The sequence below is a fragment of the Panthera pardus genome, unplaced genomic scaffold (assembly GCF_024362965.1).
Source record: "Panthera pardus isolate Hobbes unplaced genomic scaffold, ASM2436296v1 HiC_scaffold_5, whole genome shotgun sequence".
Classification (NCBI taxonomy): Eukaryota; Metazoa; Chordata; class Mammalia; order Carnivora; family Felidae; genus Panthera; species Panthera pardus.
This window is the reverse complement of record NW_026526980.1, coordinates 8,723,298-8,747,585: the sequence shown is the minus strand read 5'-3', so window position 1 is coordinate 8,747,585 and position 24,288 is coordinate 8,723,298. Positions and strand designations below refer to the sequence as shown.

The following is a 24,288-nucleotide window of genomic DNA, read 5'->3' as shown; positions in this document are numbered from 1 at the left end:
GTCGGAATGCCCACCCGCTGCAAATAAAAAATGGCAGAAAACAGCACAGTGGGAAGCTGTGTGTGCGGTCTAAGAACGGTGACAAGCCAGTCGTGCCTGCAGAGTGAAGTGACCAGCCTGCCACATGAGCTCACAATCTAGAGCAGGGGCCCACGTGCCAAATCCAGTCAGCTGCCTGTTTCTGGATGGACGGTGGGCTAAGAAGGGTGTTCACACTTTTACTTCCATACTTCTGAAGGGTTAAAAGAGAGGCGGAAAAATCAAAAGAATAGTTTGACCCACAAAAATCATACGAACCTCCAATTTCAGCGTGCTAAATAAAGATTAACTGGAACACAGCCACGCCAGTCATTCATGAATTGGCCATGGTGGGTTTCGTCATAGAGGCCGTATGGCCCGTGAAGCCCACCATACTCATTCTCTGGCCCTTTACACTGGAAGTGTGCAGGCCTCTGATCTAGAGTTAAAGGCACACATTTTGGTTCTCACTCTCCCCAACTGGGCACTTTGAGAGTAAAAGGACAGGAAGGGGATATGGGTGAGCTATTTTCTTCCTTTTTTTAGTGTTTATTTATTATGACAGAGAGAGCGTGCATGCAAGCAAGAGCACGAGCAGGGGGAGGGGCAGAGAGAGGACAGACAGAATCCCAAGCAGGCTCCACACTGCCAGCAAGGAGCCCAACAAGGGGGCTCGATCCCATGAACTGTGAGATCGTGACCCGAGCTGAAACCAAAGAGGTGGACGCCTACCTACTGGGCCACCCAGGCGCCCGAATTGGTGAGTTGTTCTTAAGGACCTTTCACGATGTCTTAATTTATATACGTGTCATGGGTAACGTCACTTTTTTGTTCTAAATTGAACCTCTTTGTCTCTCAAAGTTTTAAATATTTTACCCATCCCACCTGTTTTAGCTCGTAGTCTCAAAGATAACTATCCAGTTACCCCAAACCTCAAATGCACATTGGCTTTAGTTTAAAAAAAATAAACTAAAAAAAAAAAAAAAAAAACTAAATAGGACAGTGTTGTGTTACACTGAAGCCCTCAAAAATTGATTTGTGTCAACAAATTCATCAGAGGTGAATACGTTTATTCAGAAACTGATGATTTTGATGCATTACAAGATAATTATATTCTCATAGTCACTTGGACAGAAGCCAAGGCATTTCCTTCTCAAATAAATTGGGAATTGTTTTTTAAATAAGATACATGAATGAATTAAAGGGCAAATGTGTTATTTTGGCCCAAAAGGAAAATGAGTTTTTCGAAAGATGCTTGACAAATGTCATTTTTCTCTCTTTCGACCCAAATACTCCACTTTAAAGAAAAAAATAAATACGAATATCATCCCCCATCTCCATGAACAGCACCTCCTCCATCTACACAGTTGCTCAAAAAAGAAATCTGGGACCCCGACAGCACCAGTCTGCCGACCCCCTCCCCACATTATCTGTCAAAGGCATCTACTTCCTGTCCTCCCCTGCCGGTACCCTGGACCTGCCACCACCCTATCCCCTCCAGACAACTGTCACCGTTTCCTGTCGAGTCCCTCCACGGATACTCTGGGTTCCCTGCCATCCCTCTTCCACAGAGCGGCCAGAGCAGGAGAAAAAACATCTACTCTAAATGCCCTGATCCATACTGCTTCCTTGCCGAAAACGCTTCAACAGCTTCCCATCACGGGCGGGGAGAAGAGCCCACCTCCACAGCCTACTTCAGGCTCTCTAACCTCACCAGCTGCCTCCAGCCACGCTGGCCACCTTCCAGAAGGCTCCTCTCCCACCCCTCTGGGCCTTGGAACACACCGTTCCTGCTGTCTGGGAAGCCTCACTTAGCTGTTAGTCCCCCCGGGTCTCAGTGACCCAGTGAGGGTCCTCTCTGGGCCCCGGCCCCCTTCCCTGCACACCTACTGGAACTTACTACCACAAGTTACTCAGGCTCGAGCCTGTCTCCCCAGGAAGACGAAGCCCCATCTCCGTCTTGCTAGTTTGGTTCACTGTTACACACCCAGTCTTTATCACAGGGTCTCACCCCGAGTAGTTGCCCAAAAATGTTTATGAAAGAAAAGGAGGAAGGGCGTGAATCCAAAATGATTTTCTGAGCTCTAGTGCAATAGGGACAGAAGTACCGGGTTCCACTGGCGATGTACTTCCTTGTCTCCCAGATGCCACAGAACCTCTGACTTTGACCCCCACCTGTCTATAGAAAACGTCACCGCGGCCTCCTCAGTGACCAAGCCAATGCACTGTGCTTTCAGGGCTCAGCTCTGGGGCCTCCCTGACCATCAGGTACCACCGCATACTTAAACCCCGTTGCCTGGATCTTCCCGAGGCCTCCCCTCAAACACCAGCATTCCATTTTTGGTCTACTGTTACCTGCTCTTACACATCTAAGTTCCTGGCGGCCGCCTGGCCCCGTCTCCCCGAATTACCATCTATCCGGGCACCTAGTGAAGAGCTCCACCTAGTGGTACTACAGATCCAGAGGCCACGACTGAACCCTTGTCACCTGAGGGGTTCCTCTGCCCTGCCCACAGCCATCCTGCTTCTCAAACCGTGAACCCCTAAATACTTTTCCAACCTGTCCCTGATTTCCCTGTAAGGTGAGCCTTCAGCAAGTCTGTTTTCACGCCACCTGTGCCCCAGTCTTGTCCCCTTCACAGCCACCCTCCAACACGGCCGCCGGAGTGCCTCAGTGAACATGAAAACCTAACCCGTGTCACCCTCCATGCTCAAAATCGATCACTGGCCGCCAGACCCCTGGTAGAGAAAACCCCGTTCTTCCAGTGGGAGTGTGAAGACGTCCTCTGAGATCTGCCCCTCCGGCCTCGTCACTCTCCTCGTCCTGCCCAGACACACCAAGCCTTTGCTCAAGTTGCCTCTCCCCTGGGAGACCCTGCCCCGCTTCGTTCAAGCCACGGTTCAGTGAGCATTGCTGCTGTCTCAGACACAGATGGTGGCAGCCCAGGCTAGACATTCCACGCAGGGGAGACAAGGACCCGATGTCTGACTCCAGGGTTCTCTGTACTACGTTGCATCACTACAGGACAGAACTGCACAAATTCAACCACCGGATGTCCCCTCACGTGCTCAAGGTAGGTACAACAAAGGAGGAAGAACTCTGACAGTGACCGGAAGCATCTTATGACAAACTTTTCCCAAGCAACTGTACTATCTTCCAAAGTCCTCAAGAGTTAAGCCATGGAAGGTCTTGGAGATGTGGAGTCAGACATGAGAGATCTTCTAACTTAGACACATTTTAACTTCGAAGCAAAACAATTTTCCTTAAGTATCTACATAGAAGTACCTTTAGTTTATAAAACTTAGCACTAACCTTTTTGGATTTTTTTTTTCTTCATTTTATTTTAGAGACAGCAGAGAGTGGGGGAGCGGGGCAGAGACAGAGAATCCCAAGCAGGCTCCAGGCTCAGCACGAAACCCCATGCGGGGCTCGATCCCATGACCCCAGGATCATGACCTGAGCCAACATCAAGAGTCAGACGCTCAACTGGCTGAGCCCCCCAGGCGGCCCAGCACTAATCTAAGAATGCCAGCCTGGATTTCTCGCAGGTGTCTAAAACCCGATGTGGATCCTTGGCAGAAACACACAGTCAGATTAAAGGTAATTCTGTTCTCCCGTGGCTGCGAACGTCCATGCTGGTACTTCCAAAAACAAACACAATGACCTTACCCTGTTGCAATGATGTCAGCCAGCTGAGGTGTGTTAGGCGCAATTTTGATGGTGACAGTTTCAAAGTAGAGGTGCTCTTTCTGAGCGTGGATGGTGTATGTCCCAGTCGTGATGTTCTCCAGGCGGAATGAGCCATCGGCTTTTGTTTTGACTATAAAACAAGAACATGCAAAAGAAGATGAGCCAAAAACAACCGTATATCCGCTCCGTCTCCACGAGAATGCTTGAGACAAAAAGCTGGCATGTTTTCACAGTCTTTAAGATGGTTTCCTTTCCATTTCTCTCTGTGACCAAAAACCAGCCCTGGCAAACAGTCCAGGGGGCCAACGCATCTGCTGACCTTTGATCTGGTTATTCAGAGTGACCACTGCCTCCGGAACACCTTCTCCTTCAGGTCCATTCAAGACCCTCCCGGTGACTGAGAATCCCATGACGTGGAACACGGGCTGGAAGATGAAGAACAAGGTCTGCAGGTGCCTGAGCGCAAGAGCCTCCCTGGTTCACTCACGCCACCAGTCAGCGATGCCACCGCTCAGCCCAGCCGCCCATGTGGGAGCCCTGTGTGCCAGCCAGGCCCCTCCCGGCCCCCCAACTCACGCTGCTCCCACACTGCTGTGCTTTCCCCAGGGTCCACCTGCTTTCTTACATTCCCAGCACATTGATGTCTGTCAAATAACTGAACGACAAAGATCTAGAAGTTTACTCCTTCAGTTAAAGCTCACGGAGTCAAACTAGAGAGAGCCCCCCACCCTTGCTCCCAGCTGCCTCCTCCCCTCCAAATGCCCCCTGTTCCGCTGAACCGCACCACCCTCCAGTCTCCCAACCTCAAGCCCCAGCGTACCTGGGACCCCTCCCCACACTCCGACACCTATCTGTTCTCTGCATCCCACCCCCGCCAGTCTCTTCCCACCACAACCCGGATTCATGGCCTTGTTGCCTCCACCTGGGCCACCTTCCTCATTTGCCATACCCCATGCTTGGTTTACACGTGTCTGTGCCCCCGCTTGTGAGTGCCATGGCTTTGCTCTCCCTGGAGTCGCTCTGTTCCAGCCCCCCGGATCTCTGGGGCCTCAAGCTGACCACATTTGGGCACGGCAGGCACGCCTCACGTGGGCCTGTTACACCAGCTACTCTCTCGGCCTGGATCACTCTTTCCCACACGTGGAGATCGGGGCGGAGGCCTCTCCTTCTCACCACTCAGGTTTGGGCTCAAACCGTTAGCACCTCTGTCCGAGAGGCCTTCCCTGACTGTCTGTCCATCCCATCTCAGGGGCCCTGCCTCCTGCCAGGGCCGGTCACCATCTATCACGCTAAACTGTTTCATTAGCTTCGTCAGATTTTTACCACTATCTGAAGTGACCTTGTTTGATTTCTTATTGTTTGTCCACCTCCTATTGAATGCAAGCTCCATGAACATAGGGACCTTTTCTTAGTCAGCTGGTATACAGTAGGCACTCAATAAATCGCTCCTGAATGAATGAAGGCACGCATGCATGCATACATACAAGAGCGTTTGAGAGAATTTCAAATAAAATGGCTTTTTTAAAATTCAGGAAGCCCCTCTTGATCCTTCCAACAAGATGTGGTTTATCCACATACTGATCCCTATATTCACCCAACAGCTACTTGTACGAGACACCTACTATGTGCCAGGCACTAAATCACAGTAGGAATAAAGAATAACGCTCTGATGGCTCCTGACCTCATGCAGCTCATAGGCCGCACCCTGAAATTTTATTCATGTGTTCAAAAACTTGCATTTGGTTGAGATCTGGGAATGTCCTTCCCCGCTCACCTGCCCCATCCTTCTCTGCCAGCCCCCTGAAGCAAAAGCAAGGACATCTCCTCACCCCCTGCCTACTCCGGCGTGCACAAAACAATCAAGTGCTTTACGGAATCTTAAAAAGCAGTCAGAACCCCACTGAGCATGTGACCTAAAAGCTAGCTCCTACCAATTTAAGCTACTTTAACATAGTACTTTCAAATGTAACATTAAAAGAAAGTGATTAAAATCTAATTTTTTCAATAACTGTAACACTGGGAGGTCCGTTTTTGGAGACCACTATTTTCTTTGGGGATCTGCTCTATCTAGCAAATTTTCTACAGTAACCATTATCTACTTCTGTAATTAAACATAAAATGTGATGGAAAACACATTTACCACCTATTTTAGGATCTAGGGAGTTTGTCACCTCTCACTCACCCCCTCCCTGCAGTCCAAACTCTCAGCTCCCACCTGGTTCATGGCCACAGCCTCCTAACTAACCCCTCCCTCACTTCCACCTTGCCCCTTGCAACCTCTCCTCAACATGACAGCCTGAGGAATCACACCTCCCCTCTGCTCAGAACCTCAGTGGCCCGCCAGGTCCTGTGCTCTCTGCCCTGTCATCTCTCCCTTCCCCACGCCCTCCATCCCAGACACCCCGGCCTCCTTGGAGTTCCTCAAACCCTCTAGGCACACTTCGGCCTCAGGACCTTTGCACCTGCCATTCCCCCCGTCTCAAACACTTCCCACCCTGCCTCTTTCCCCTCAGGTTGTTGCTCAAACACCACCCTCACGGTGAGGACTTCCAAGGGCACCCTGGAAGACCCCAACCCGTCTCAGTGTGTCACCTCCTTCTTGCTTCATTCTTCTACACAACACTTATCACCTTCTGATACACTAGTGAATTTACCTATCAGAGCCACTGAGGTCTGAAAGAACAGAATTTTGTGTCTCATTAGGTCCCCACTGTACCCCCACCCCTGTGACAGTACCTGAATCGTCTGGCACTGGCACACACTAAATACGTCTCATGGCACAAAGTAGCTATAACTCAGGCTCCAATTTTCTCAGATGAGGAAATTACTGAGAGTGGATCCCAGGCTAAACTGGAACAGAGCACCAGATTCTGTTTTTCCCAGCAGCCTAGCCCTTACAGATACAATACTGGTTGTTTATTCTTAAACACGTTTGCAACGCCTGTGCCCAGGGTGGGCAACTTGGACACCTGTCCCTCCAGAAGGCAGGCAGGTCTTACCTCAATTTTCAGGCTGTCGTGTTCCACTGTAAAGTCACGTCTAGAAGGAGCAACATCAAAGGTGATCCTCTCTCCTCTATAGAAGGGGATCTAGAAGGAATGGTCTGTTCATTACCAAGGGCCAACAACAAGATTCAACCATCAATATTAATAACTGACCCAACAGGCCACAAATGACAAGGGGTTTGAGGCGAGCTGAGAGACAAAATATTAATCCTGTTGCCGATCTTAAAAGAGGAAGGCCCAAACTTTTTCCAGCTATTTATTACCAAAGGGTCAGAATCTCGTCTTAAATAATTACGCTACATAAAATGGTCATGAAACTGCAGGTCAATCATTTATTCCTTTTAACACCCAAATGGCATTGATTCTTGCTGCGTTGTAAGAGTCCCATAGATTCCCAGACGCAAATCTCCTCCACTCACCACAGTGTAGTCCCCACTTGGCAAGGAATAGAAGGAGAAGGAGCCATCTTCTTTGGAGACCACAAAGCACAAATACACCAGACTCTCGTCTTGGGGCTGGAAGCCGGGCACTGGTGAGATGTTGCAGCCCAGGACATCCTGTGCCAAGGGTGGGGGGAGGGAGGGTGAAAATGACTTCCTTTTCCACTTATGTGCTCTGGTCATCAGCAAATGGCCATGCTATTGGAAAATTTTTCTAAGTTTTATGTCACGAGATATGTATTTCTGAAATCCAGGGCATAGTACTGGAGATAAAAGGAACACGGACTTTTTTACACTCAAGGTGAGAAGTTAAAAATTGGCACAGTCTCCTTGGAAAAAAATGACATGAGTGTCTTCATAAATGACGGGTCACCACTCTCAACAAGAAAATGGAGCGCAGGGAGTCGAAGTGGCCGGCCCACACAGCCAGCAAGACGCAGGGTGGGGACTGGTCTGCACCTGGGTCGGACTGATTTCAGGGCCTGTGCACTTTCTGACATAGTCCACTCCTATCAAAGCCACTCAGCTTCTCGGGAGTCAACCGAGAAACACAGTGTTCTTAAACGTTGAGACAATACATCCACCTTGAGCTACATTTTCAGCAGTGTGTTCTTGGTCTGTAAGCCCGCAGCCCCGCCCACAAGTTTGTCTGTTGTCCACTTTTCTTTACTTACCTCTTTGGATACTACAGATGAGAAGAGAAGGAACTTCACCCCTTTCATGGGCTCCCCGTCGCTGCGGACTGACCCAGACACATTGTAGCCGGCTACGATGAGGGGGCTGGCGGCGTGGGCGTTGGAATTGGTCACCCGCACGGTGGTGCTCGCCTATGGAAGAGGGGAGTTTAACTTCCCAAGCAACAACCCCTCAGGATGTTCAACAACAGGAAGACGTGCTTCAGCTAAAACAGTCACAGGGGGCACCTGGGTGGCCCAGCCAGTTAAGCCTCTGGACTCCGGTTTCGGCTCAGGTTGTGATCTCACAGTTCGTGAGTCTGAGCCCCGAATCAGGCTCTGTGCTGACAGCACGGAGCCTGGTTGGGATTCTCTGTCTCCCTCTCTCTCCGCCCCTTCCCTACTTGCTCTCTATCTCTCTACTGCGCTCAAAAGAATGATTTCCTTGGCATGGTAACATTTTACTTTTTCACATTTTTCCACCTTCCAAATTGTCCACCTCTGTTATCACTCCTGCTACCATGCTGTTCTATCTGCTCCAATTTTTTTAAATGAGCACACTTTACTTTTTTTTCCGTATTTATTGGTGCAGATACATGCATTTTTAAAGCTGTCTGCCAAAGCACAATTTACACGGAGAAAACACACGCGTTCGAGGTGTACAGCACAGTGATTTTTCACAAACTGAACACACCCTGTGACTAGCACCCACCAACAGAATGGAACCAGCACCCAGAAGCCTCTTCACGCTCATTTCCAAGGCACTACCCCCCAAGGGCACTCCTTATCCTGATGTTTAGCAGCATACCCTACTTCGAAACACAATTTTATATTAATAAACTCAAATTCCTTTATGCATACAATTAACAATGTAAGCCTTAAAACTTATCCTAATCAGAATGTATAAGCCATGAGTTGTTTTTTTTTGGTTTTTTTTTTTAAGCCATGAGTTTTAAACAAAACCTTTTTAAAACCCTGAAAACTGGCAGGCATGAACAGTATACAGAGAAGTCTAGGTGTGAAACCCTACTATCTGTTATACATGCATAAAACCTTTTCAATAAAAACAGAAATAATGATTCTGATGGTTCTTTTGCAAGAATGAGACACAGTCTCGGGGCACATGGGTGGCTCAGTTGGCTAAGCGTCCAACTTCGGCTCAGGTCATGATCTGACGGTTCATGGGTTCGAGCCGCGGTCCATGAATTCAAGCCCCGCATCAGGCTCTGGGCTGACAGCTCAGAGCCTGGATCTTGCTTCAGATTCTGTGTCTCCCTCTCTCTCTCTGCCCCTCCCCGACTCAGGCTCTGTCTGTCTCTCAAAAATAAATAAATGTTAAAGAAAAAAGAATTAAAAAAAAAAGAGACACAGTCTCAAAACTAGTATAAAAGTTAACACGATGAAATGTCCTTTAGATCCTTCTTCAACTTGTTTTTCCACAGATTACAAAGGCTCACCTTGTCTGTTTCTTCCTTTTTTTGATCTTTTACTACGAACAATTTCCATCAAACAAAAAGATATGAAGACTACCCTAAAGAACACCTGTATATACACTCTAACCAGCTGAAGAAATAAAAGCAGAAACAAAATTCAGGACCTTGCGTACCTCCAAACCCCCACCTGCCTCCCTCTATGGATGTCAATGTCACCACGGACTCGGTGTCTGCCATTCCCAAACACAGCTTCAGGCTTTGTCTACATGAGAAGTACCCTGAATGTTTGTCACGACTATCTAAACAATACTGTGTTTCCTTACCTTCAGCTACTTGCCGTTTTCCCTCAACTTTATGTTTTTTTTTTAACATTTATTTTTGAGAGAGAGAGAAAGAGAGAGTGAGCAGGGGAGGGGCAGAGAGAGAGGGAGACACAGAACCCAAAGCAGACTCCAGGCTCTCAGCTGTTAGCACAGAGCCCAACGCGGGGCTCGAACTCACAGACCGCGAGATCATGACCTGAGCCGAAGTCGGATGCTTAACAAACTGAGCCACCCAGGAGCCCCAAACTTTATGTTTCTAAATGTACTCCTATCGATCTACGTAGCTCTGGTTCATTCATTTTTGCCGTCCAACAGAATTCTACTGTGTGATGAAACCACTCTCCACCTAAAGGACATCAAGGTTGCTTACGATATTTTGCTATTACAAGCAAAATTGCAATAAACATTCTTTTATATTCTCCTTGGGCACACGTACAACAGGTTTCTAAAATGTTAAGTGTATTTATAGATTGCTGTTTCAGGCTGGAAAAAGAACAACAAATAAATCTAATCGGGTCCTTCTGGTGTTGATTCAGCTTAAAATAGCTACAGTTAATAGCAGACCTATTTCACAGAAGGAAGGCAATATTGTCACCTAAAACCAAAAGCAACATAAGCAACATCTGCTACACTGAGTTTTATCTTATAAATACCACCAAACCAATCAGTAGCACTGTCATTTTTCATCTACTTCCAGAAAAACCATAAACCCATTTCATACCTTGAACTGAAATCCATACGTTTGTCCCCAAACCAGAACACTGCTGGCACAGCTATCAACATAAATGAAATACTCACCTCCTTCAATGCCCAGGTTGGATGAGTTGCAAGAATTTCATAATCTCCAGGAAGAACTTTAAAAAATGCAAACCTAAGACATACAAAGAGCCAATAAACTTTCTTTCAAAACAACCCAAGTATACTAATTTATGACTAGTATTGGAAGCACTAGAAAATAATGTTCGAATTATCACAAACTGGCCATTCGCTGGTTAAATGAGCATAAACAAAATTCAATCCTTCACTGTACAAATCACATCAGGGAGCACTTATTGAGTACTTCGTGTATATAAGAACAGGTGTTCTGTGGGCTGACAGGAAGGAGGTTTTAGGTTTCTCCTAAACCCCAAGGATTTCTGATCTGAGAACCAGTCACTGTGGCTTAGCCAGGGATCAGTCACAGAACTTGCAAGTGCATTTTGACAGAGGCGTTAGGCAGGAATAGGCATAGAGAAGGGAAGGGGTGCCAAAGGAACAGAAGTGGGAAGGGAGGAGTCCTGTGTAAAGAAGAGAGAACAGATCCGACAGGCTGAGGCCATCGCTAACACAAGATGATGCTGACGACACTGGTAGGGCAAATGACAGCAAGCTTTGAATCCTGTGCCGGAGAGTTTAGATGTGTTAGCAGAAACAGAGAAAAAGGCGTTCTGGGCTCTTGCACAAACTACTGTGATGAAATCAGGTGCTGACAAAGACCAGTTAGGTAGCTGTAGGCAAACCAGCCCCAGAGTGACAGGAGATGAGGCTGGGAAGGCCACCAGCAGGATTCTGATATATTTAACCCTTTCAAAGCGCAAAACCCAGACGACGAGAGGGCTAACTCTAGTGAAATGGACGATCAAAAATCCACCTAATTTCTTCTCCTGTGGTGGTATTTTGCTACTTTGCTACAGTAAAATGGAAATGACTACTGGATTTTGCAATTAGTGAGATTTAACCTCTACTTCTGCAGGGTAAGATCACTGTTTTAGGTAAGTGCAGAGGAATGAGATTCAACAAGTTCAGGTCACTTTTCCCAGCGAGGTCAAAAGCAAACTACTACTAGTCTAGAGAAAATGGAAGCCTCGCCTCCCCCAGCAGGCTTCAATCAAGTAGAAGTAAACGTTATCCCCAGACTGAAAAATAATTTCGACGACCCTCACTTAGAAACTGGATAGCTTACCAACAGATTCATTATCAACTTCTAATTTGCAGTTAAGTTGGTTTTGTATACTGAAGGAGTAATGATTTGAATGCTTTCAAAATTATCAGTTGGAACTATTCTGAATTAATCTTGGCACATCTGTTAACACTTACAACTTGACGACATAGATCCATTAAATAAATGGCTTTAAATCTGACTCAACAAGGTTAATTTAAATAGTTGTCGCTTCAAACTACAAAATAATTTTCATGTAATAGTGATGAAATGATTTTTTAAAAATCATAATAGAGCAAATCTATATGGAGCTAACACGATTAAGCATATATTCCACACCAGGCAGTTTGAAATAAAAATATTAATTTAATCTTCCTAATAACCTTGGGAGGTGGGCTCCACCACCACCATCACTTATAAATGAGAAAACTAAGGCCCAAAGGTATTAAGTAACTTGTCTGGGACCAAACCCAGTAAGTGGGAGAACAAGGACCCAAACCCAGGTTTTCAGGCTCCAGAGCCAGCCACAGCTGTTAAAAGAAGGCCTACTACGTGCCAGGCACTGCCGGAGGGACTGTAGAGACCTTAACTCATCTCCTCAGTGCTGGAGGAGAGAAGTCAGATGACTTCTTTCACAGACAAAGGGTTTGAACTTGCCTGAAGAGTCCAAACCAGGATTTAAACCCAGGACCCCCTATACCTGAAGCTCCTCCAGCCCCAGTAACAGCACCCCCTCTCCGTGAGGCAGGATGACACGGGCACAACTCACTTTCCACCAGGCTGGGTCACGGTGGACTGGATCTTCGCTTCGGTCCCCGTGTTTCTCAGAGACACCTGAACTCCTGCGGGGCCCAGGGGCTGCCCTTTGCTGAGAACCTGGTGAGGAGAAGGAGGTCAGGACTGAAGCCAGGTGCAAAGCTCTCTCCACTCAGCAGAACTGCCGGCCCGTTCGTGTCCCTCCCTCATGGAGCTTATATCCTTCCTGGGGTCAAGACTCCTTTACAAAGATTAGACAGTCACGGAGACCCTTCCCAAGGAGAGCTGAGGGGCTGAGAGAGGGAGTAGTAACAGGGAAATAATACTTTGCTTCACTGTATCTAAGACACCATCAGCCAAAGAGACACCATTATTCTACAGTCTCTATAGAGAAAGAAAACAATATCCATGATCCTCCTCCCTAGCAAGAAATTCACACATGAAACCAGGACCACCTTGCCTCATCCAAGGGTGAGCGCCTCACTCTCGGTGTAAAGGTAAAGGAGAAATGAACCCGCCAGGAAGAAAAGGACAGCAAAGAAATCTGCATGTGTCAACCTTGGTGCCGGATGGAGGGAGAAAAAAAAACTCCCCTGAGAATCTGAGCTCGAAGCTGCCATTTGCACAGGTTAGCACTCCAAATTCGCACGACCAGGGAGGCCCAGAAAACTCTCAGAGAATCCAGTTTACTGAGACAGCCCCTGGGGGAGGGGCCAAAGCAAACGCAAATCCTGTCTGGAAGAGGCCAGCTTGGGTTTCCCTGAGTGAGGACAAGATGCCACCCGGCCTGGGGCCTCCGTTCTTCCTGTCCTCATCCCTACGAAAGGCCAGCCCTAGCAGTTATTCGCCAGCAGCCTTTACAGGGGAATGGCCTGGCATTCCCTCACAAGCGACCTTGTGGAAGAATGATAGGGAACCTAGATCTGACCCTGAAAACACCCACTACCTTGTACATGAAATTCCACCCTCCTGAAGCTTACCTACGGGTCCCGTGTGGGTTACTCGCCCCATTTAAAGAAGGTTAAGAGAGGACGCAGTATATAATACAGAGCAACCATTAAAAAGAACAATCTTCCAGAGCCAAACCTTTCCATTCACAGAGAACCCCGTGAACACAAAGTTGATGTCCCCGCCCTTTGTGCAGATGTCGCTGACGCCGTCCACGTAGAGCTCCACGTTTGTTGGCTCTGAGAAGTGAAGGTGGGAGGGGAGGGAACAAACAGGATACGAGACACAACAGCAAGTTTAGTGCTGACGTAAGGTGAATGTGCCCGGGCAAAACACCTCTTACCAGTTAACTTTCATTTATTTTTGAGCACTTACCACGCGCGCAGGGTTAAAACTCCAAAGGTACCAGGAGGTATGCAGGAAGGTCTCCCCCCGACCTCTTCCCCGGACACCCAGGTTCCCACCCCAGGGTGAAACAGCGTATGCAGGATGATATGCTTTGATGACAGTCTTTCGGCTGAGCCGTATGTCAGAGCCTCAGTGACAATTCAGGACGCACCAAATCGTTTCAGTTCCTGGATGCTTACCACGGACCAGACACGGAGCATGTGTTCCTCACAACTACGTGAGCAGGGGGTAAAAACGCCTCCAACTGATTATTAAACTGACACGAGGAAAGGTTAAAGGACCCCCCTCCCCAAACTCACAGAGCTTGTGAGTGACAGAGCCCCAATTCAACCTGCAAAAGCCTGCCTCCAAACTGTCCCCTGACCAAGTGCGTGAGTGCAGCCACGGCAAAACGGGACGGGAAGCTCCAATGCCCACAGGAACCAAGCAGGGAGACAGGCCGCATGGGCCTATGGTGAATGGAAAAGGGGAAGCCACTACTCACTTTGCACCAAATGCCAACTTTCTCACAAAAAAACGGAAACCTGGATTTTTATGTGCTATCTCCAGAATTTCCAGTATTAGCAACGAATTGATTTTGTCTAAAAAAACTGAAGAGGTCATCATAACAAGGGTTCAAGCTTTTAAAAGGTTAGGAAGAGGGGCGCCCGGGTGGCTCAGTCGGTAAGTGTCCAACTTCAGCTCAGGTCATGATCTTGCGGTCTGTGAGTTCAAGCCCTGCGTCAGGCTCTGTGCTGACGGCGTGGGGCCTGCTTGGGATTCTGTCTCCCTCTCTCTCTGCCCCTCCCCCGCACACATGTTCTCTCTTTCAAAATAAATAAATAAACTTAAAAAAAAAAGGTTAGGAAGAATGTAGAATGGTAAGTAGAGAAAAAAATGGGAAAATCAGGAGAATTTTGGGTAAAGAATTACACACACACACACACACACACAGAGAAGATGCCAGTAAAAAATGCACAAAAGACTTAAACAGACACCTCACAAAAGAAATCAAATGAGCGAACAAAAGCTACAGGTAATACAGATGAACGTCTTTACCAATGTCAAGAGGAAGAAACCAGTGGGCAGGAGGGGAGGGGGCTCAAACAAAACACTCCCACAGCGTGCTGAATCTGTAACCTCTGCTTTAGTCCTATGCTGGGTTTCCTCCACCTCCGGCTTTCTGGAAGGCACAGGTCAGGTCCCCCCCAGCTATGGACTGGAAAAGAACTTTCCTCACAGAGCCACACTAGCTCTCGGCCATGTGAGCTGCACTTTACCCTTTTTGATGGCAGGGACTAAATTCTTCCTCCTCTAACTCAGGAGCAAGATGGCCTGAACCAACCAGCACCCCAGCACCCCCCCTCCCCAAGCTACAGAACAGGGATAAACACACATCCACTCTTGGAAGCCACGACAAAGCAGAGCCCTCTCTTCTTATCTCAACCCCATTCCATTCCACATCTCCAGCTCTGATACAAGGCAGACACATCAGGAAAGTTTTGAGCTTTTGTCTGTATGTGTGCAGAATGCTTTTAAGTATTTATTCCCTACTAATTATGTGCCAGCCTTTCTCAGCACGTACACACACTAGCCCATTAAATCTCCAAGACAGGCCATGAGGCAGCTACAACCCCTCCCCTGACCCCCTAGCGAGCCCTTTCCTGACCCCCTAGCGAGAAGACACCAACCCAGGGGGAAGTAACTTATCCAAGGTTGTCACAGAGCCAGTAAAGCCCAAGGATGCCAGATCTTGTGATCTTTTTTTTTTTTTTTTTTTATGTTTTTATTTATTTTTGAGAGACCACAAGCGGGGAAGGGGCAGAGAGAAAGGGACAGAGGATCTGAAGCGGGCTCTGCGCTGACAGCCTGACAGCAGAGAGCCTGATACGGGGCCTGAACTCACAAACTGAGATCATGACCTGAGATGAAGTCAGACGTCCAACCGACTGAGCCACCAAGGCGCCCCTCTTGTGATCTCTTAAGAGAAGTAGATCTGGATTTTCACGTGAAATCTCACGACGTTGAATATTTCAATCAAGTCACTAAAAATGCCCCAGGGGGCTAAGAAAGAAGCCATCCTAGGACAGGAAAAGAAGTCCCCACTCCTGACCTCTAGAAGTCATTCTGCTGCCACTTAATGAATGAAACTACAAAAGCAGAGCTTCCCGAGGCAGATTTAAGAAAGGACGCCTATTTTAAGAGAAATGACAGAAAACCTTAAGGTAGGTCCAAGATAAATCCAATTTACTCTAAAGTAACAAGCAGGTGGGGGGCGCCTGGATGGCTCAGTCAGTTAAACTTCTGACTTTGGTTTAGGTCAGGATCTCGTGGTTCACGGGTTCGAGCCTTGCTTCGGGCTCTGTGCTGACAGCTCGTAGCCTGGAGTCTGCTTCAGATTCTGCATCTCCCTCTTTCTCTGCCCCTCCCCTGCTTGTACTCTGTCTCTCAAAAGTATATAAAAAAGTGTATATATATAGTAGCAAACACGAAAAAGCCCTGTTCCACACTAGAAATGTATCCTTAATATTTTAACAGTGTACGCACTCCAACAATTTAAATTAATATTCAGCACACAATCTAATCCTTTACAGAGTATGTCTGGCTATTCAGTTAACTTACCAAAACTCCACCCTAGGGGAGGCTCGATCTTCAGAATGAAATCTCCCTAAAAGGGTCGGGGGTGGGGGGGCGGGGAGAAAAGGTAGAGAAATGAAAACCAATGACCTTTCAATTAGTTTAATTTACTTCAGGGCTACCATTTAATCTAGCATTTTCACACCTGCAATGAAATTCCAAGTATAGGGGTGCCTGGGTGGCTCAGGCGGTTAAGCGTCCAACTCTTGATCTCAGCTCAGGTCATGATCTCATGGTCCATGGGTTTGAGCCCCACATCAGGCTCTGTGCTTACAGCATGGAGCCTGCTCGGAATTCTCTCTCCCTCCCTCTGCCCCTACCCCACTCGTGCTCTCTCTCTCTCTCTCAAAATAAATAAATAAACTTGAAAAAAAAAAAGAAAAAGAAATTCCAAATATATATTGTGTCCTTCTAAGTCGCTGTGGGCTGTCTGGTTCCCTTCGGATGTGGTGGGCTGAAGCTGGCTGCCCAGAAGTCCCCATCCAACCAATCACGAGACACCACGTTAACGTCTATGGGAGAGTTCTAAAGGCATTATGTTCAGCCACTCGCTGTCTTCTGATGCCAAACATGCGACTAATGGAGTCTCCTATTAACCCCGCCTACGTCCAAGGTTGCCAGGGTCATTGTGTATCTTTAGGAACAAAAGTCATTTCTTAAAACTAGATGTTACTCACACACCTTGCTTTCTTGAGAATGATACGAATAGTTAAAAACAAAACAAACAAACAAACAAAAAATGATTTTAAGACCAACCTATAGAAGTCAGCCTTACATACTGTGGTGAAAGATGTAATTTCAAGAATAGTGTTGTGTTATAATATTTTAAATTGGGAAAAGCCTCTACGCCTATCAATAGAGACACGGTTACATAAATTTACAGTTTTGATTTGATTCTGATGTGCTATGCGGCCATTAAAAATAAATCAGTAGACCTGTACACGCTGATGTTGAAAGTGTACCAAGATGTTACCATAGGGGAAAAAAATCAAAAACTGAAGAATAATTCGTGTTGTTTAGTTCCATCCGATATAAAAAAACAAAGCCAAAGCTATGTGTACACACTGACTATTTTTTGCAACTTCCTGTGAATCTACGTTTCTAAATAAAACGTTGAAATGGGAAGGGTAACGAGGGTGGGGTGTAAGTAGGTGTGGATACACGTCTATGCACACACGCACATATGTGGGCATCTTTAGAATTATAAAAAATTTTTTTTCTTAATGTTTATTTACTTTTGAGAGAGAGAGAGAGAGAGAGACAGAGAGAGAGCACGGTGGGGAGAGGCGGAGAGAGAGGGAGACACAGAACTGGAAACAGGCTCCAACAGGCTCCAGGCTCTGAGCTGTCAGCACAGAGCCTGATGCGGGGCTCGAACCCACGAGGTCTAAGTCTAGGGCTCATGACCTGAGCTGAAGTCAGACACGTAACTGACTGAGCCACCCAGGCGCCCCTTTATGATTATAATACAGAGAAAGCCGTCTCTTGGGATACACACCAAAACTTTTACCAGTGGTCATCACTACAGAGGGATGAGAAATTGGGGGGCAAATGGATAAATTTACTTCAAATACTTCTAAAGACCTTATTTTGTTGTTTCCCACAAAGCTCACAAATTCGAGTATCACTTGCACAGTTTTTTTTAAACAATATTTTAAGCTGCTTGCAAATAAAGAGTTCTATTAAATCAGGGTTTCTGGATGTCGGCACTGCTGACGTTTGATCTGTCCTGTGCAGCAGGTTCAGCTTCATTTCTGGCCTCTGCTCACTAGATAAAGACGCCCTCCCCCAACACCAGACAGGTGTCACAACCAAAAATGTCTCTAGACATCCGCAGATGTCCCTGCAGACACTGAGAACCACTGTTCAGTTTGTACTCAATCAACCCACTTTATAAATTGTCTCCCTCAAAATTTGGCCAGGACTGTAGATTGCACTTATAATTTACAAAAGAGACAAGCATTTGCTCATGTGCCAAATAAAGCCTGCTCTGGTTAGGGCAGTCCTGTAGGCCACACCACTTCCGATCATAAACGACTACAGTAGTCTCTCTTACCTTATCGTACAAGGGGATCATAAAGTAACCATTATTAGGGGCACAGTCTGTCTGGTATTTCAAAGTCCCGTGCTTGGTATACAACTTTATCTAGAAGGCAAGGAAAGAAGAAAAGTCATAATATCGCCTTTGAGAATTAGCTACATACATTACACCACAATGCATTTGGCCAATATGCATTTGCTGAGGACCTACTATGTGCTGTGATGAACACCAGGAACTAAGGTCAGAGACAAATAAGACAAAGTATCCACGAAATAGTGTAATTAGATATTTTTTAGGTTAGAAACCCTCTAAAGACTACCCTGCAAAGTCATATTTTTCAATATTTTTCAGTGTATTTTTAGCGGCTGTCTCTATGGATGTAAAACAAATTTTCCAATGTGCTATTAATAAGGTGCTTATTAAAATGCAATCCCCAAGCCCCACTTCTGTTTCTAAACTAGAAGGTCTTGGGTGGGGGGACAGGGATCTACATTCATCTCAAATGATTCCCAATATTTGCGAGTTAACACTCATCTAGGAATTTTTAATTTCCTCTTTTATTTTCATTCTTAGGCAAAAATAAATCAAAAGGCACTTAATGTGTGTCTTTTCAAGGGATCTCTAAAGTTCTTGTATCCTGGGCATTTCCAAATACAATCTCTTAACCTTTTAAGACACTCAAGCAGCATCTGGGTTTTCCACATGCTGTGTGATAGTCATTTAACCTCCTGAGGTCCAGTTTCTTCATAAATACGAAAAGAGCCACTCCCCTTCGTGGTGATTATACAGACTCACATCAATGCATATTAAGCACCTGGCAGACAGCATGGCTCAAAAAAAAAAAAAAAAATAGTGTTCTTATTATTTTACTATATTACTATGTGGTAGTACTAACTTCTCTCTGCGTTTACTTTTCTCTTGGAGCCCCAGGAAACTAAGTAGCACAAAGCCTTGCAAGGCAGCTTCTGGTCTGTGCCCACACACTGGTAGGCAACCCAAGAGGTGGCACGGGCACCCAGCAGAGCCCTAGGAACCCTGCCATTGCCAGTGGGTTGACTCATTAAACACCTGACTTAGGATCAAAACTGGCAGAGAAGCAAGAGACAGAGGGGTCTTGAAGGTGATAATTATTTTCTTTAGTTAATACATGGTGCTGGATTCTGCTTCTGTCTCAACACCCTCCTACAAGAACAAAAGCTGGGATTTGGAACAAGGCCAGGGCGACCCAGTGGAGTGTGGAATCTATTTTCTACCCCTCCCCAAACCCATCTCAGCAACCAGATTTGTAGAATATACTGGTTCATTCCTTCACCACAGCCCTTCAGCTGCCAGCAATGGACTGGCTCAAATGTGCTTTCAGTCAGCCTTTGGGGTCTTAATCCCCCCAAAGTCCCTTCTCTTTGCCAGCTAATAGCCTCTTCCTTTTTTCTCTCTCTCTCCAATCCCCTTCTGCCCCATCACAGTACCCTTCTAAGACAGAGGCCAGCCCTCCCTCAGGTCCCCTCCCATCTATCCTGACAAGTGACCTTACTTTTCACAAAAGCTTTCTGGGCCATAATGCCACTGTATTGATAATCATGTAACTGCCTGGGGCTTTACAACTTAATAAAAAAGACTTCAGCTCAAATCTCCAGCATTAATTTCACTAACTACCCAGAAAGACATTCAGGGCAGCTGCCAACTCTCCATTTTTAAAGGAAAAGGAGTCCCGGGGTGGGGGGATATCGGGAAAGATTAAAAACACATATTCCCAGCCCCAGAGATGCCAACAGAGATCTACCCGGACAGGATCTTTGGGATGGGAATCAGTGCTCTCTAAAAGCATCCCTGGGGGGTTTCGAGGAGTGGATTAGAACTTTTGGGGGCTCTGAGATGTGGGGCACATACCTCTAGGTCCCCAACCCCACTCCGTAGCTGACCCCACGATAGGAACCCCCACCCCAGCGCTACGGGGAGGGCATGGGATGGTGGAGAGCCCGCGGGGGGGCGGAGTCTTCAAGGAGGCAAGGACTCCTAGAACGTGGGGCAGGTGGCAACCGCCTGGCGTTTGAGGCGAGGCCACCGCAGCCCAGACAGGTTGAGTAACTGGCTCAGGGTCACACAGCGAGCTCCGGCCCCGGCCGCGGGGCGGGCGCTCACCTCGATGAGCGAGTAGTTGATCTCCACGTCCGACTTGACGAAGCCCCCGCAGCCCACCACGATGTCCTCGGAGGCGCGTGCCGGACCCACGCCACTCAGCAGCAGCACCACAGCGGCGACCACCACCACTGGCCCCGGCGGCCCCAAGCCCCTGCACGCCCGCATGGCCGGGCCTCTGCCGCCCGACCCTTCGCAGGCCTCCAGGTCCCGCCCCTAGCTCCGCGCGCTGCCCGCTGCTTCCTCCTCTGCCCGCCGCTGACAGCCCAGGCCCCGCCCCGGCGCTGCTGCGCGTGCGTGCTCCGGCGCCACGCCCCCTCGCCAGACAGGCTAACTACAGCGCATGCTCAGCAACAAAACCAGACCATTAGTGCCCTACGGTGGCCTGGAGGACTCCGCGCACCGTCTGTCAGGTGCAGTTGCCAAGGTGCCTGATTACAGTCACAAACTCCAAAGTTGAATTATGCTTTGGAATTCAATATCGCTGAAACTGGAAACGACAAGAGACTGTTGATTTAAGTATCCAACTACTCCCCCGATTGTTTTTGGCACATGTATTTCACAGGTGATATATAATCTCAAAAACCCGTTTAGGAATTTGAGTCAGTGCATTTTTCCATTATAAATAATCAGTACTTTTTTAAAAAAGCAATACATAGGCCATTTAAGGTCAGCATTATGTTTTAAAAAAAAGGGTATTTGAAATTAATCCCAGTTCTAAGAACATTTGTGTAGAAACAAACTTGAGGGTTTTTCTCCCATAAGCAAGAGATGCAAACAGTTAATTTACTTTGAATTGTCTGTGATTTGAAGCATGGCTTGTCAGAAAACAAGTTCAAATCTCAGCACGTTGTGCTTTGCCCCAAGATTATACAAATACTATGACAAAAACTGAATTTAACTGCAAGTTACCACATCAAAAGAGACAAAAATTGCTTTTCTGACCTGATATTGGAATTCTTCCATTTTGCCCTAAAAGAGAATCAAGCCCTTTATTTTGATAGTTTTTATATTTTATTTCTAAACAACCAGGTAAAAGAGAAAATTTCCCACTAGAATTTATCATTGTGGCCAAGACTTAAGCAATATACAATTATGAATCATAGGGAGTTTAGACCATGCAATGGTTAAAACCTTCATGGGTCCTATAATGGAATGATACATCCCCCAAGGATCTCAGTCATGAGCACATCTGATTTCAGTTTCTCACTCTGCACTCTCACTGGAAATACAGTGGAATTCTCAACTATTTGGTTATAGAGAGAATCCAGCTTAATATTTATTTCATTTATTGGGTATTTATAACTACAACTGAAACAGATGCCCTTTCCTCTCCCTAGCATGAGTCCCTGGTTTGTCTTAGCAAATCCGCATGGGGCTGAAAGCCACCAGTTAGGAAATGCTGACCCATGGAACCTTCTCACCTTACAGAATGGGAAACTGAGGCTGAGAGGGGGAAAGGGACTAGTTTAGGGCTCTGCATTCAGCCCTGTACTGTTCAGGGGACTGGATTCTGTTCTTGGCACACCCAAATGATTTCCTCTGTGTTCTTCCTTACTTTCTGACCATTCCCCCAAAATTCCCACCATTCCCCGCAAATTCATCTTCACATATACAATAAAATAAACACTAGGACTGTGGCAATGCCTATCAGAGGTGGGGTCACTTGGGGTCACAGTAAGAGAGGCCTCCCCCTAATTTCCATCAGCCTCCACCAAGATCACCTCAAATAAGCAGACATAATTTATAAATGTGAACAGCAGACCTGCCACACTCAGCTTCAAAACTGAGTTTGTTCTCTGTGTCCCTGCTCTTCCAGAAGACCCAGGCCAGAGGACCGCTGAAGGCATACTGACTTGGGCCCCAGGCCAGGGTTGGGAAACCCCAAAAGAAAGGGGAGCCCACACAGTGGAGGCCATGCAAGAAGTGGCATTCAAGAGCTGCAGAGAAGTGACAAGGCGATATGGAGAATGCATAGAGTCTGACTCCTTCCTCCAAACTGAGTACCTGTGTTTGCCTGTCTGAAAAAGCTGTCTTTTCATTTCTATCTTGAAAAGAATACATGCTCGTGGCAGAAAGAAAGAAAACAGAAAAAGGAAAGGAAAAAGAAAAGAAAAGAAAAATGAGGATTTCCATGATCACTGCTGGACTGCACATCCATTTTTAAAATCTATGCATACATGTTGCATAAAGGATTTCCCAAAAAGAGCTACTGTCTGGGAACACACCTTGCTTTAACACCCAGGAGAGGAAGGCAAAGATTTGACTTCCTTCTCCCCCTTTCCCCGACCTAAGAATATACTTTTTTTTTTGCATAAATATTATAGCCTATTTTGTATTATAATCTTGTTTTCATTTAGCATTTAGCAACTATCTTTCCATATTATATTTCTGAAATGGCACAGTGAACCACTGCTTAGTAACCTATGGATAACATAACATTACTAATACTAATAATCGCTAACTTATTGAGCATTTACTGTGTTCTTGGCACTGTGCTAAACTCTTTATTAGTAATCTTAATATCTTCCCACCACCCTACAGGCAGACAGTATCCATCCCACCTGCTGCGGGACTGGAGGGTTTTATCGGGATGCCACTGCACTTTCCGGGGCTCCGAGATCCCCTCCCCCAATGCCGGCTCAGGCCACCCAGAGTGCCCCCTCCAATCGCCTCGTCTCCCCTTCCCGCCCCACCCTTGCCGCGCGGCGGGACCTTGCCCCGGGCCTGGCGATCCCGGAGCTGGAATCCCAGCCTAGCCTGTCAGTCTCCGCCCCTTCCAGGACCCGGAGCGCGGCAAGGAGGCTGTCTCGGGACAGACGGACAGACCGCGGGGCGGACAGACGGACAGGCACGGGAGGCGCGCGATGGCCGCGGCTGCAGAACCCTGTGTGGGGCAGGGGGTAAGTCCCCCCACCCCCACCCCGCCTCCTGCCCCACTCTTCTTTTCCGGGCTTGGTAGGTCTCTCCGGCAGCTTTCTCCAGGGGGTGATACCGGGGAGGGGAGAGACCACCAAAGTCCCAGGCAAACAGCAGGCAAGTGCGGGCCCTTTAACCGAGCCTGCCCCTAGAGACCCCAGCACCACTAACGGGGCCTCCCAACCTCCCAGCTGCCTGCAGGCTTTGACTTCTATTTGCATAAAGCGTCAGGACCTCTATTTGCATAAAGCTTCAGGACCCCCACCTCTCTGGCTTCCTCTTTCATCCAGGCTCTTAGCGAAGGACTCTGGGAAAGAGGCTCATGGGATGGGAGCAAGGGTCGCAAACTCCCAGGATTTCAGGGGCCGGGCCGGTAAGGCAATAGTAATAGCTGATATTAATTGAGGGCTTACTTTGTGCCCCACATCCTCCTATGTGCTTTATTGCTATCAACCCATTTAATTCAATTCTTAGAGGTAGATTCTCTGAACACCACCCCTCTCCTTTGCAACAAAGGAAACTGAGGCACAGGGAAGTTGAAGTTCACAGAGGTGGCCATTGGCAAAGTGGGGAGCAGTGAAGAAAGATAACCAGTGTGGGAGAGGGAGGGCTGTTAATATAGTAGGAAGAGAACTGAAGAGCCATGTTCTCTGAACTTCCCATTCAGACTTTTTTAGCGTTCTGATAAGGCTAGCCAAGAGGCTGAGAGAAGAATCACAGACCCAGGGGCACCTGGGGGGCTCAGTCCATTAAGCATCTGGCTCTTGATTTGGGATGAGGTCATGATTTCATGGTTCGTGGGTTCAAGCCCCGGGGCTCAGCGCTGACAGCATGGAGCCTGCTTGGGATTCTCTATCTCTCCCGCTGTCTCTGCCCCTCCCCTACTCCTGTGCTTGTTCTCTCTCTCTCTCTCTCTCTCTCTCTCTCTCAATAAATAAACTTAAAAAAAAAAAAAAAAAGAA

At 47.2% G+C, this 24,288-nt stretch overlaps 2 protein-coding genes across 4 annotated transcripts in view; one reads left to right on the top strand and one right to left on the bottom strand.

The window, feature by feature from the left end:
• The window catches only part of LOC109278380 (nodal modulator 1), a 55,516-nt gene extending 34,837 nt beyond the window's left edge, over nt 1-20,679 (bottom strand). The window contains exons 1-11 of one of the 2 annotated variants that reach the window (XM_019468700.2): nt 20,411-20,679; nt 18,287-18,376; nt 16,216-16,261; nt 13,345-13,445; nt 12,272-12,378; nt 10,383-10,455; nt 7,829-7,981; nt 7,134-7,271; nt 6,709-6,798; nt 4,029-4,134; nt 3,689-3,839 (exon numbers count right to left, since the gene is read on the bottom strand). In XM_019468700.2, coding sequence (XP_019324245.2) covers nt 3,689-3,839; nt 4,029-4,134; nt 6,709-6,798; nt 7,134-7,271; nt 7,829-7,981; nt 10,383-10,455; nt 12,272-12,378; nt 13,345-13,445; nt 16,216-16,261; nt 18,287-18,376; nt 20,411-20,575 — 1,220 coding nt within the window. In that variant the 5' untranslated portion in view covers nt 20,576-20,679. The remainder of the gene's footprint in view (nt 1-3,688; nt 3,840-4,028; nt 4,135-6,708; nt 6,799-7,133; nt 7,272-7,828; nt 7,982-10,382; nt 10,456-12,271; nt 12,379-13,344; nt 13,446-16,215; nt 16,262-18,286; nt 18,377-20,410) is intronic. The other variant, XM_019468698.2, reaches the window with a different exon arrangement.
• A 2,458-nt stretch (nt 20,680-23,137) lies between these two features.
• ABCC6 (ATP binding cassette subfamily C member 6) overlaps nt 23,138-24,288 on the top strand; it is a 51,624-nt gene continuing 50,473 nt past the window's right edge. The window contains exon 1 of one of the 2 annotated variants that reach the window (XM_053894466.1): nt 23,138-23,310. In XM_053894466.1, the coding sequence (XP_053750441.1) occupies nt 23,275-23,310 (36 nt within the window). In that variant the 5' untranslated portion in view covers nt 23,138-23,274. The remainder of the gene's footprint in view (nt 23,311-24,288) is intronic. The other variant, XM_019468697.2, reaches the window with a different exon arrangement.